The sequence below is a fragment of the Fimicolochytrium jonesii genome (assembly GCF_025526975.1).
Source record: "Fimicolochytrium jonesii strain JEL569 chromosome Unknown EV422scaffold_3, whole genome shotgun sequence".
In the NCBI taxonomy this organism is placed as follows: domain Eukaryota; kingdom Fungi; phylum Chytridiomycota; class Chytridiomycetes; order Spizellomycetales; family Powellomycetaceae; genus Fimicolochytrium; species Fimicolochytrium jonesii.
In genome coordinates, this window is record NW_026515670.1 from 1,775,704 (window position 1) to 1,788,329 (window position 12,626).

At 54.5% G+C, this 12,626-nt stretch overlaps 5 protein-coding genes across 5 annotated transcripts; 2 read left to right on the plus strand and 3 right to left on the minus strand.

The window, feature by feature from the left end:
• Positions 1 to 5,020: 5,020 nt before the first annotated feature.
• Positions 5,021 to 5,378, minus strand: EV422DRAFT_564656 (uncharacterized protein; the record flags this gene model as incomplete). The annotated part of the gene is made up of 2 exons (XM_053072218.1): positions 5,021 to 5,181; positions 5,261 to 5,378. The coding sequence occupies 2 exons, from the start codon at positions 5,376 to 5,378 to the stop codon at positions 5,021 to 5,023; spliced, it is 279 nt and encodes a 92-aa protein (XP_052929022.1).
• A 969-nt stretch (positions 5,379 to 6,347) lies between these two features.
• EV422DRAFT_504032 (uncharacterized protein) lies at positions 6,348 to 6,760 on the plus strand (the record flags this gene model as incomplete). The annotated part of the gene is made up of 2 exons (XM_053068404.1): positions 6,348 to 6,462; positions 6,573 to 6,760. 2 exons carry the CDS (start codon positions 6,348 to 6,350, stop codon positions 6,758 to 6,760), a joined length of 303 nt encoding a protein of 100 aa, XP_052929023.1.
• Positions 6,761 to 7,448: 688 nt separating this feature from the next.
• On the minus strand, positions 7,449 to 8,137 carry EV422DRAFT_504033 (uncharacterized protein; the record flags this gene model as incomplete). The annotated part of the gene is made up of 2 exons (XM_053068405.1): positions 7,449 to 7,674; positions 7,728 to 8,137. The coding sequence occupies 2 exons, from the start codon at positions 8,135 to 8,137 to the stop codon at positions 7,449 to 7,451; spliced, it is 636 nt and encodes a 211-aa protein (XP_052929024.1).
• Positions 8,138 to 8,489: 352 nt separating this feature from the next.
• EV422DRAFT_254989 (uncharacterized protein) lies at positions 8,490 to 9,869 on the plus strand. Its single transcript, XM_053065757.1, has 2 exons — positions 8,490 to 8,927; positions 9,283 to 9,869. The coding sequence occupies exons 1-2, from the start codon at positions 8,763 to 8,765 to the stop codon at positions 9,766 to 9,768; spliced, it is 651 nt and encodes a 216-aa protein (XP_052929025.1). The 5' UTR covers positions 8,490 to 8,762; the 3' UTR covers positions 9,769 to 9,869.
• Positions 9,870 to 9,979: 110 nt separating this feature from the next.
• On the minus strand, positions 9,980 to 12,175 carry EV422DRAFT_492608 (Sodium/hydrogen exchanger family-domain-containing protein; the record flags this gene model as incomplete). Its single annotated transcript, XM_053067614.1, has 6 exons — positions 9,980 to 10,271; positions 10,384 to 10,883; positions 10,947 to 11,066; positions 11,139 to 11,762; positions 11,822 to 11,934; positions 12,043 to 12,175. 6 exons carry the CDS (start codon positions 12,173 to 12,175, stop codon positions 9,980 to 9,982), a joined length of 1,782 nt encoding a protein of 593 aa, XP_052929026.1.
• Between the last annotated feature and the right edge of the window lie 451 nt (positions 12,176 to 12,626).

The window sequence follows — 12,626 nt, forward strand, 5'->3', positions numbered from 1 at the left end:
TCGGGGAGGCCGTGGAGACGGATGATGTTGTGGAAGACTAGGTCGGCGGTGGAATCGGCGGATTCTGACTCGCTGCAGGCGATGAAGTGGGCCATCTTGGTGAGGCGACAGTTGACGTTCAGGATGGAGTCGTACCCGTCCACGGGAGGCAGACCGGTGATAAAGTCCAGCGACCAAGATCCCCAAGGGCGGGTAGGGATACTGTTGGGCTGGAGTAGGCCATATGGTTTGTGTCGACTGGATTTCGCTTGGCTACAGGTATCGCAGGACTTGACGTAGGCCTTGACGAAGCGCCAATGGCTGGGCCACCAGTAGTTGCGGGAGGCGAGTTCAAGCGTCTTGGACATCCCAAAGTGGCCGGCTAGGGGTGTATCGTGCATGTCGTGGCAGACTTCAGCTCGGAGCTCGTTGGTGGGGACATAGACCAGGTTATCGTGCAGCAGGATCCCATCTTCATCTGAGAACCGCTTGATACGATCTTGGGTTTCCTCGGTTCGTTGGGCGAGGGGTATCTTGAGCTTTTCGCGAATGGTCTTAGCGAGGGGATCAGAGGCCTGGGCGGCCTTAATCTTGTCAAGCAGCGTGGTATCCATGGGTGTGAGGTAGGCCGCGGCGAGGCGAAGGCGTTCGGGAGTCAAAATTGTGGTTGCCTGGGAGCGGAACGCTTCTTCCCCCTTTTTTAGCTCATGTTCGGAGCGTCGGGAGAGGGCATCGGCTTGGTGCTGCTGGGAACCGGGGCGATGGGTAATGACAAAGTCGAAATCCGAGAAGAATATCGACCAGCGGGCTTGGCGGCGGTTCAGGGTGCGGGTGGTCATGAAGTACTGAAGGTTTTTATGGTCGGAGTAAACGGTGATCTTGTGACAGGCGCCAATGAGATGGTGTCGCCACTGGGCAAAGGAGTCTTGGATGGCCAGAAGTTCCTTGTCGTAAATCTCGTAGTTGATCTCTTCGGCCGTGAATTTGCAAGAGTGGAAGGCCACGGGGTGGAGCTGATTGTCCTGGTCAGGTTGGAGGAGAACTGCGCCAAGAGCGAAGTCGGAGGCGTCAGTTTCGACGACGAAGGGCTTCTCTGGGTCAGGGTGAGCAAGGATGGGGGCGGTGGTGAATGCTTTCTTCAGGTTCTCGAAGGCGGTGTTTGCGGCGGGTGTCCAGGCTTACGAGATGTCTTTCCGGGTCAGGGCTGTGAGCGGGGTAGCGATCTTGGAATAACCTTGGATGAATCGGCGATAGAAGTTGGCAAAGCCGAGGAACCGCTGGACGCCTTTGACAGTCTTGGAAGGTTCCCAATCCGTGATGGCAGCGATCTTCTTGGGGTCCATCTGGATGCCTTTCTCGGAGATGATGAAGCCTAGGAACTCAACAGATTCGCGGTTGAATTCGCACTTCTCTGGTTTGGCGTACAACCCATGCTGTCGGAGGCGGGACAAGACTTCGCGGACATGTTTGGGGTGATCTTCGGGGTTCTTGGAGAATATCAGGATATTGTCGAGGTAGACGACAACAAACACATCGAGAATGTCGCAGAAGATGTCGTTCATCAGGTACTGGAAGACGCCAGGAGCATTGCTGAGTCCAAAGGGCATGACATTGTATTCGAATAGGCCGTAGCGGCAGCGGAAGGCGGTCTTCCATTCATCGCCCGGGCGCATGCGTAAGAGGTTATAAGCGCCGCAGAGGTCGATCTTGGTGAGACGGCGGGCGCCGCGCAAACGATCCATGATACCGTTGATCAGGGGCAGGGGGTAGCGATTCTTCACCGTGATGCTGTTCAGGCCTCGATAATCCACGCAGAGGCGGAGAGAACTGTCCTTTTTCTTCACGAATAAGACTGGCGCACCGGCAGGGGACTTTGAGGGTTTGATGAATCCTTTGGCGAGGGTTTCTTCGAGGTATTCGCAGAGTGCCTTCATTTCTGGTTCGCTGAGGCTGTAGATCGGGCCGAAAGGTGGCTGCTTGCCTTCTTCCAGATCGATTGGACAGTCGTAGGGCCGGTGCTCGGGGAGAGTGTCAGCATTTCTCTTTTCGAAAACGTCGGCGAAGTCTTGATACTCAGGGGGCAGGAAGTCTTTGATGTCTTTCTCGAGTGTCGGGGGGTTACTGGGGCTAGGCGAGGCCGGGAGATCGGGTTTCGCAGGGTTGGCGTAGGCGACAAAGACCTGGTCATGCCTTGCTGCGACCCGGAAGGCTGGAGCGGAGATGAACAAGACTCGGAGCGGCGTGGGAGCCGGTTCCGGGGTGCTGGAGCGAGATACCTTGGGTACTGGAATCGACCATGTTTCGTCGACGGGGACTTCATCCTGGGGGATGCGGATCAAGGGCTTGGGGGTCCTGGCAGGTGCTGGGCTCGGGGGTGCTGGGGAGTTGTCCCAATTCGCGAATTCATGGTACTGGCAGTCGCAACGGAAACCGACCGAAAGGTTCTTGAAGTCAAGGTTAAAGTCGTGGAGGCGGAGCCAGGGGAGACCAAGGAGGATTGGAGCATGGGGTGATTTGGTGACATGGAAGACGAGTTCTTCGAAGTGGTCGTCGACCCACATGCCTACTGGTTGGCTGTGATGGGTGATTGGCCCAGCAGAGCTGGGTTGACCGTCAACGAGTTTGATCGTCAGTGGACGTTGATGCGGGACTAGGGCGATGCGGTGTTTGCAGGCAAAGTTCCTGTCGATGAAGCAGGACAGGGCACCGTTGTCGATCATGGCTGAGGTAGGTATCGGGGCGCGGCTGGATGATACCATGATGGTAACGGGGTAGTTGAAGGGTTTGACGGGACCCAGCGCAAGCATGGCGCGGGGGTTGATTTCGGAGTTTTCGAAATGGGCAGCGGCTAGGAGGGTTGTGTCGGCTATAACGGAGTCGGGAACTAGGGGGGCGGCCTCTCCCGTTGCAGGAGCCGCGAGGTTAGGAGGCCCGGGGCGGTGTGTGTTGTCCAGTCGCTGGGGCTTTACTGCGGCTGGACTTTGGGAAAACCCTGAGCAAATACACACAAACAACTAGGTTTCAAATCAGGTTTGTGCCGTATGCAACAACCAAAATTCGGTCATAGATTTTCCCTCTTTTGAGCAAAAAATCCCCAAAATCCACCGTGTCCGATGTCGGCGGGTTTTGGCTACGTTGATCCTAGACAGGATCTGAAGCTATCAGTTTAAAGAGGCCTTTGAGAGGATCAAGAAGAACCCTAACGGCTTAGCTCTGTCCCAAAACTGAAAGACTTTTTCTATCCGCCCGTTTTCGCTTAAGTAACAAATTAACGACAAAGGCGATGACGGATAACTCGTTTTGCAGTGATTAAAAAATCCCAAAACGTTCAGGTAAATTCAAGGTAATTCTCTAGATCGGGAAGAACCTTATCGGGGGTCGTTTCAGCTTAAGCGCGAACAACTAGCGTGGGCACAGGAGCATGAGGATTGGACGGTGGAGGACTGGCGCCGCATCATTTGGAGTGATGAGACCAGTGTGATGCTCGAGGCGGCGCATCCTGCCAGGGTGATCCGCCGACGTGGTCGCCGCTACATCCCAAACAACATGCACCCACGGATACGAAGAAGCAAAGCAATCATGTTTTGGGGATGTTTTGTGGGCACCATCAAAGGTCCTTTCTCGCGCATTGAGCCTCTGCCTGGATGTAGAGGCATCAACTCGGAAGCATACCAGGAATATCTCTCCAAGAATCTCATCCCCTTTTACTCTGATATTCAGGGCGAGCAGCGTGATTTTGTTTTCATGCAGGTGTGAACCTCGTTTCTCTCCTTTTTGGATCGGCGGTGACGCTAAGAGTGTTTCTTCCCAGGATAACGCTCCACCCCATCGCAAAACTCGCAGGGAAGGATATTTTGATCTCCATGGCATTGAGGTACTGGCAAACTGGCCTGCAATCAGCCCGGTGAACCCGATAGAAAACCTGTGGTCCATTCTCAAGAAACGCATTTATAGACAACGTCCCGCAACTTTAGAGCAGCTAGAGGCCATTGCACAGCAGGCATTTCAGGATATTGAGCCAGATGTGCTAGAAAACCTTGTGTCGAGCATGCCCCGGCGTATAGCGGCAGTCATAGCAGCTAGAGGAGGATTCACTAGATACCAGGCGCGTGTCCAGGGGCCGGTGAATCAAATTGACAGCGGCCTTGCTTTATGAACGGCACTGTACGCTGGGGTTGCCAACAATCCCCATATGCTCCAGGAGTTCATTCACAAGATGGGCAACTACCTCAGAGTGTCCGACATGCCTCAGGCCCACATTACCCTCCTTGTTGAGAGCGGGCTTACTTGACTCGTGAACCATTGGTGGCTTACCTTGACCGAGGAGGAGAACCCCCGAACGTGGCTCCAAACCAGAATTGCCCTCGAGCAGCCCGCCTTCGAAGACACTCTCCAAGAACGGCTCGACGATGTGAAGCAGACAGGGACCGTCATTGCCTATAACAACGCCTTCAACAAAACTGCAGCCCAGTTGCCCTCCTGGGACCCTTTCCAAATAAAGAGGTATCGTTACTTGAAAGGCTTGAAGCGCAACATCTCCTGGAACACATCATTGATATTAAAGGGGATCAGAAACGCCAACAGTCGAAGCCCATGATGCCGAATCCCAGGACTTAAACGAGGAACGCTCCCGTGGTGGTCAAGGACGCGGACGTTGGGGAAAAGGTCCGTCTCGTGTGGAACGAGAGGAGCGTGTGAAGAATGCGATCTGCAGACTTTGTGGGGCAAAGGGATACTACGTTTCCGCCTGCACTCTGTTGGAAAAGGCGAAAGTAGCCATCGGCAAGGATGCAGCTGTGGCTGAAGCAAACCTGGGACTCCGATGACGGTGGGACTCCGATGACGGTGACCCTTCCTTCCCCGACCATTTGCGAAGATCCCGCGAGGGCTGCGAAGAGAGAGAGAGAGGCAGAGAGAGAGCAGGAGGAGCAAGTTGGCGGTCAAACAGAGCACATGTATTCCCTTTTCTTTAATGGTTCTATTAACATTGCTACCGTCTCAGACAAGATTTCTACTTTGCTCTATTTACAGGATCCGAATATCACTTGCACCAATCGTTAGTCCAGGCGTTTGAGTCAACACATCCGTTGTTGCAGTGCATCACAAAGCGGATGTTGCCATCATCGTCCGTGCAGTCAAACAGGTCGTTGTTGTCCGTGTGGCCTGTCGCAGCCATCACCGGGTCGTAGTTTCTTCCGGTGGCTAAAATATCGTGTGTTTTGTTCAGAGAAAACTCATAGGAAGCTAAGCCTCCTGGCCCCCCTCCTCTTTCGTAACATACCAATGCTCCTCAACGTCTTGCCGCAGTATACGGTACCCTTCTTGCAGTTCCTCGCCTCAACTTGGCCAGTGGCGGCGACGAGGGCGACGACGGCAACGATGGCGGAGGTGAGCTTCATGGCTGTAGATATATGATGGTTTATGTGGGGTTGGGATGGCGTTTGAGAAATGGAACGGAGGTAAGGCCAGCCTTCTCCCTGTTTTATAGCAGAAAGCGCGCCATCGGCCCTGGTCCCGTAGATGAGACTGCCGCCGCCATTGTCTAACGCCCGTTGAGCCGCTTTTTTCTCCCTGGGTGTACTCGGATAGATGTAGTAAAGCCACGCGGGTCCTTGGCAGTCGGGGAATCCCACGAAAACGCGGTGCGCTTTCTCGAATCTTGGGCTGGGTGGGGGACCTCTGGCAGTTCACAGCCATCTTCCCTGCCAACAGGTATCATGTCTTCCGGTGGGAGTATCGCTGAAAAAGCCCATGAAGTACATCCAATACGTAGACGGAATACCATAGCGTCCGCAGTTAATCCCTCACTCCCGCGGGGGTGGGAATCGATCCGGTCCTCAGACTTATTGCAATAAAGTGCCCGCAGACGCCGAAGGACGCCCGTTGGGTTGGGGACGCCCGCTGAAGGACGCACGCTGAAAATGGGGACGTATGTCATATGATATCCGGGCGTGCTCATTTAGCAGGGCCGCTTCAGAAAGCTGGGAATGAATTTTGGATATGCGCTACATGATACGATACACGCCCGCCTCATCACGTACTCCCCGCGGAAAGAGCTCCCCGCGGAACGAGCTCCAAACTTGAGCGCCCATCACTTCAGCCCGCATTGGATTTGAACTGCCCCATTGCCGCCGTCAAGGGTTCGCTCCAGACCCCACTGCCCCAATCCCCGCTGCAAATGATGAAACTGATACCCTCCCTCTGATGATGGAACGAGAAGCGGACGTTGTCGTAGGCTCGCGGCGGCCGTTATGCTGGTATGAGACGTTCGGCTATTTAAAGAGGGGATGCCCGTCGGTCTTCCCCCGCCCCTCATCGAACTTACAACTCACACCAGCCCCTTCACACTTCCACCGCTTTCACCGACAATGAAGCTCGCCTCTGCCATCCTCGCGGTCGTCTGCGTCGCCTTTGCCAGCCAAGCCGAGGCTAGGAACTGCATCGCGGGTATAACATATTGCGGATCCACCTTGCGCGCCATCGGTATGTTCGCTCGTTGGATGACCCCCAGACAGCGTGTGGCGTCCCCCTCTTGCCTCGAGAACGAAAAGAGGTGTTTCCTGATAAATGCATATTTGTCTTGTTTTGGATAGCCACCGGATCGAACTACGACCCCGTCATGGCTGCGACAGGCCACGTGCTCGGCAACGACAAGTTCTACTGCAACGACAGGAACGGCGGCATCGTCTGGCTCAAAACGTGCCGGGAGAACTGCGTGGACAGAGGTGCTGCCAAAAGCGACTACTGCCAAAATGAAGACCCTAGACCGCAGGATGGATGATTATGCCCAGCCATTGTCTGTAGAAATTTAGAAAAACCACACATTTGTCGTTAGACTTGTGATCATATTGGTCATATCTGTTATCGAATGGTCTTAGGGTTGAATGATCGAATAGAATGGTCGAACTTTCGCTTCTATAAAACTGCTCTCACTTCGCTTATGGATCACATTGAGGCTTTTCGTGAGATTAGGGTTGAACATACTCATACTGTACATGTAGCGAGGACGCCTTCGTGCATGTGCAATTTCACCACATCTCGCCTATTACGCAGCGCAGCGCAACACATGCCCATGCACAGCCGTACACTCTGCTGCACATGCGGACGTTCCCCAAACACGAGGGGATCTGCGGGCGTCATATCAAAGAGGTTATTTACAGATCTCGTTTTTGCTGCGACGACGACGACAAGTTTGAAAGACCCGGACAAGTCCAACTAGCAGCCAAAACGAGCTCAAATCAGCCACGCGTTTTCCACGCAGCTTTTGACGTCCAAACCACCATCTTCAAGAGGCTCCTTAGAGCTCAAGACGAAAAATGTGATCACGTTATCAAAATAACCTCGTTTAACAGCGTGAAGAAGATGTCGGTTTCGATTTCTCCTCGATACGCAAATCGCTCCTAGGAAGACGTAGTAGGAGCTCGGTTAGCCCTTACATCGATGCTCCTCCACATGGCGGCTGCAGTCTCCTAGTTCGATTTGCAAGCCAATCCCGAGGAAAGAGTGCTCAAATCCGATTTCAGGTTCCTCCAAAGCCACATCTTCGCGCTTCCTGCGAACTTCAGGACCGTCAATTCGCAGTAATCGTAGGTCGACCGATTGTTGTACTTTTGACCCATATCGTTAGTCTCAGCGTCCTTGTTTGATGCAGTCTCGGCATCCAGCAGGGTATCACGGTATGGCGGCAGGCTGTAGCTGTTGTCCAAAGTCGGTCCGCGAGGAATCATGGGCAACAAGGGGCGACTGACGTCCCGAGAAGGCAATTTGGAAGCAAACGGCGAACAATAGCGAAGAAGAGGTCCGTTGTACGGCTTAGTTTTCCGCTTGCTGTCAGGGGTCGATGGGACAGTGAGTTCGCGAAACCCATTTGTGTCGTTTGGGTGAGGGAGTGAGGCCGGTTCCTTCTCATCTCAAGGGCCTCTTTCCACCTCCTTTCGGAAGAGTCGTCAGCGATAGGCCAAGGACGAAACCATAGAGAAGTTTGCATCCCAAACATATGCCCAGCCTCCCCGAAGCACACAGTCCACAGCGCGCTGGCTTGCAACGCCACCTCGTATGGACGAGGGCCAGAGGAGGGAAGGCAAGGCCCCCGTGCAAGAAAAAAGTCGGAATGCTGCGCAGGGTCGAACTCTTTTCGCGTGTCTTGGGAGCGCAACATGCATGAGGGAGCTGGAGAGCCGAGCTTGGTTGGCCCTTCTGCACTACTTTTATACCCATATAGACCCCACGCATCGTCTTTTCGTAGCATAAACGAATTAATGGAATGGCTGTAGGATCTCTGGTTGGCGGAAGTATTGCGGTTGCGAAGTACGGCGGCTTTGGCGTCTTCGAAAACTTTCTTGATGCCTCCACGTCCAATACTCAGCGGAATTTCTTGTCCAGGTACTCCAATCGTAGTGTTGTCTGGGTACGCGATTCGTCCTTGGCCGTTGATAACTAGTTCTCCTCGATTCTGAACCTCGGAAAAGTCTTGGCAAAATCTGCGCAGATGCCCTTCTTGATCGCAATAGACGCATCGCCAAGGTCGAACATTCGCATTGCCGGTGTTCGTCGAACTTACTGACTGTCATTTTATTCGCTCGTCGAGGATTCTCCCAGCGGCTTGTTACTCACTTACTGTTAAAGGGAAGCACGTGCATGAGCCCCATCTATCTGTCGCCCCTTTTTTCAAACGGCAGAAACTACGGCTGAATTGGAAGTTGAAACCCCCAAGATTGCGTCGGACTCCAGAAACCTCCGGCCCGCACACATTTCACCACACTCCAACCTCCACAACCTCCACCATGCCTCCTCTACCGCACATATTCACAGACGTCAAGCTAGAGAAGGTCATCTACGACGCTACCCTCAAGCTTCTGCACGCGATACAGGACGGCGATCTTGACACCTATCACGAACTTGTGGCACATGATGTCACCGCGTTCGAGCCGGAGGCTGGGGAGCACCAGGTAGGGAGACCGGAGGAGGAGGAGATGGAGGTGGAGGGTTGAACTCAATATGGAACGGGGTTCCGAGCGACGCGAGGAGAATGCAAGCAATGGCGAGCCCAACTGGGCCGTAGGCGTAGGGATGCTTGAGTTCCGAGCGAAGCATGTCCACTGCGCCAAAGGCGCAGGAATGGTTGAGTGCGGCGAAGCCGGGGCGAAGCCGGAGGCCCAGGGCTGCAGATCGCAACAGCAGCCCATGCTCCTTGTCGCAGCTGAGCAGCAGGGTATCGTTCCATCCGCCGAACACCTCGCTTCGCTTGACGTCCACCGAACGCTTCCCTTTGCTTGTGATTCTCACCCACGTTTGCTTCGCCAGGTGCACGGTTTAGATTTCCACCGCTTCTACTTTGACCTTGCCCATCCCGGTAGCGGCCAAAAGGCAATCATTGCCCCAACATCGGCCGCCGACGGCCCAACTCAGGTTCTCTACGCGCCCGAAACATCTCCACCCACGACCACCGTCTCCTTCCCAACCCAACCACCCCCCATTCAACAAATAACCATCGCATCCCCCCACATCCGCATCCTCTCCCCAGACCGCACATCCGCCCTTATCACCTACATCCGCGTGACCCAAAAGCTCGTTGACGCGTCGAAAGGTGCGGCGGGCGTGCAGGTGTCTACGTCGCAGGAGACGAGGGTGTGGGAATATGATAAGAAGGATGGCGTGTGGAGGAATGTGCATTTTCATCGGTCGGTTGTGCCGCCGCCGTCAAGGCCGCCGGTGCATGTCGGGCGTGGCGGTGGGAAGAGGGAGTGTCAGGCGTGTGGAAGGGATAGAGGTAGCAACGCTAAATTGTAGAAATGCGTAAATTTCAACGTACGGTATCCTCTGACGAGCGGAGATCAATTTTGTATCAAACACAATTCACGACAGTACTTCCTTCGTATAGGAGAAAAAAGGAAGTACGATTTGTATATTTGCTAGCATACAGCAACCCGTCCCAGACCACACAAAGAAGTCCGCACGAGAAGCCCAACAAGTCAGAAGTCACGAAAAATCCCCATCTGCATCACTGAAATCCCCCCTCCTCGGCCTGCCCCGTGCTGCTCTCCCCCCTCGTCGCGGGCGGATCACTCAAACTAACCGCCTCCATCATGACATCCTCGCTCTTCGCAGACTTGAGCAGCTCGATCTTGTCGCTCGATGTTCCGCGGAACGGGTTGTCGACCTCCTTTTTGGAGGGGCTGCGGGCGCGGAAGCTGACAGTAGAGCCTTGGCGCGAAGCGGCGCGGACGGCCTGGATTTGTTGCAGGGTTTGGACGTTGGATTCGGAGAGAGTTGTGAAGTGGGGGCGGATGTATCTGGGGGGGGGGGGGGGGGGGGGGGGGAGGGGGGGAGGGGCGGGTAGAAGTTCAAGGTTGTGAGCATCGGTGGGGGAACCCAGCCCCGAAATCGAAGTTTGTCAATACTTACTTAGCATCCAACTGATAAAGCCACGCAAAAATCACACTCTGCTTCGACGGCGTCGCCAACACCTGCGCTTCCTCATCCAACTCATTCTGCGTCTCAATCATCCCATACCCCTGCCCTCCCTCCCCACCCGCCGTCGCACTCCTCGGCGTATCCGCCGTCCCCGCCACGGCGCCCACAGTCGGATGCCCCGCCTTCGGCTCCGCATGGGTGTCCTCAACCAAATGCAGCCACTTCAACATGCTCGGTGTCAACCCACCCAGCACAAGCACGGTCAGCACGACGACCATGACGGTGGTGCCGAAGATCTGGCCTTTGACATCTTCGTCAAAGACGGGGTGCTCGAGGAAGGTTACGCCAAGCGCGAAGGCGACGGCGCCACGAAGGCCGGAGAACCACATGAGAACTTGTTGGTTGAAGGGGACTGCGTCTTCTTTTTTGCCGGCGATGTTGGTCATGCCGAGGAAGATGAAGATGTGGGTGCGGGAGACGAGGATGGAGATCTGGTGGGAGGGGTGTGAGCCTTGTATATTGGTGATATGGGTTGGGATGCATGGGATACTTACAGCGGCGAAGAACACTAGCATGGGACTGTAGACCGTCTTTCCGCCGAAGGATAACAGGCCGAGACCCAAGTACAGGAAGATGAAACACTCGCACATGAATCCGATCATGCGCAAGGTCGACTACGATAATCGCAAGGCATCAAAAAATCAAAACAACCATTGCCATGCCAAAACCTCCGTCAGACCACCCACCTTCAGATTCTTCGCACTCTCCGGCGCCAAATTATTATACGCATAATGCGCCATCGTAATCCCCGTAAAGAAGACACTAATGATTCCCGTCAAACTCAACAGATCCGCCAGCAGGTAGCTCACATACGCGAAAATGAGCACCATCGTTGTCTCATACGTGCTCACTTCATGCGGGTCCACCTTTACATGTTTCGTGATCTTCGCCAATCCCAGGCCGAATGCTACCCCGACGATCGCGGAGCCGAGGAAGACGCCGGCGGAGGCGAAGACGGCAAGGAGGAATGTGCCAGCTCCCAGGCGCATGTGCGGGTCGGCGAGGGAGGTAAAGAAGCGGTACAGGATAATCGAGACCGCATCGTTCAAGGCCGACTCGCCGAAAATCAGCATGTACAATTTGCGATCGACGTTGGCGGGGAGCAGCGAGAGAACGGTGACCGGGTCCGTTGAGGAGATGAGGGATCCAAAGACGAGGGACTCGATGAAGGACCAGGGGGAGATGAGTTTGGAAAAGAAGTACATGAGGATGGATGTGACGAAGGTGGAGTAGAGGGCGCCGAAGAAAGCGAGGACCATGATTGTGAGGATGTTTTGAAAGAAGGAGACACGTTGGAGGGCAAAACCGCCCTGTTTGTGGGAGAGGGTATCAGTGGGTGGGTTTTTGTGTGGGAGGGGGGCGAACGTACCTCGAAGATGATGGGCGGCAGGAGGACCATGTAGAAGAATTTACTGGATAGTTGGATCGCGGTGTTTTGCTCGTCGTAGGAGATGGCGGTCCATCCCATCGCAACCACCAGTCCTGATCGAGTCAAAAGTACATCAGTAATGCGCTCCAAAATCATTCCACTGCAGGGCTCTTCCTGGCAAGACTGCAGTTTTCCCCTTCCAAACCCGCACCGAAACTGACCCAACAAGATATAAACCGCCGTCTCCCCAACATAATGAAACTTCTTCTTATGCAAAAACACATTGATGTTCATCGCCACCGCCATCAGGATCAGCATCAGCAGCGCGCGCACGAAAAGGGTGTGCTGTTCCATTTCTGCCGATGAGTGCCCGGTGCCGATACCGCTGGGGAGGCCGTCGCCGGCGGAGATGTCGGTTTCGGTGGTGTTGGTGGTCGTCGTGGGCTCTTCTGTTAGGGACATTTTGGCGAGCGTGGTTGTGAAGCGGAGTTATGGAAGAGTAACCAAGTGACAGGAAGGAAGTTGCCGTTGTTGCTTGGACTGTTGCGACGACGGTCTCTAATTGGGGGGGGGAGGGGGGGAGGGGGGGGGGGGTCTCAAAATTCCAAATAAGAAGGCTTTTTCTCAAGGGATGAGAACGAAGACTAATTTCCCGCTAGTTCTGAGTTTTGGTCGAGTCAGCGGAGTTGAGGAAATGACTTACGTAAGATGCGCGGTCTGTGTTGCGCCCTCTCTCTCGTATCTTCCCCCTCGGCTCACTACTAGTCTGTCAAGGGGACAACGAACTATAGAAACTGTATACTCA

Bases quoted from the DNA above. Each gene is read 5' to 3' on its own strand.
- EV422DRAFT_254989 (XM_053065757.1), top strand. From the start codon at position 8,763: ATGCCTCCTCTACCGCACATATTCACAGACGTCAAGCTAGAGAAGGTC. The intron at 8,928-9,282 runs GTAGGGAGACCG...TTGCTTCGCCAG, and splicing joins CGGAGGCTGGGGAGCACCAG to GTGCACGGTTTAGATTTCCA.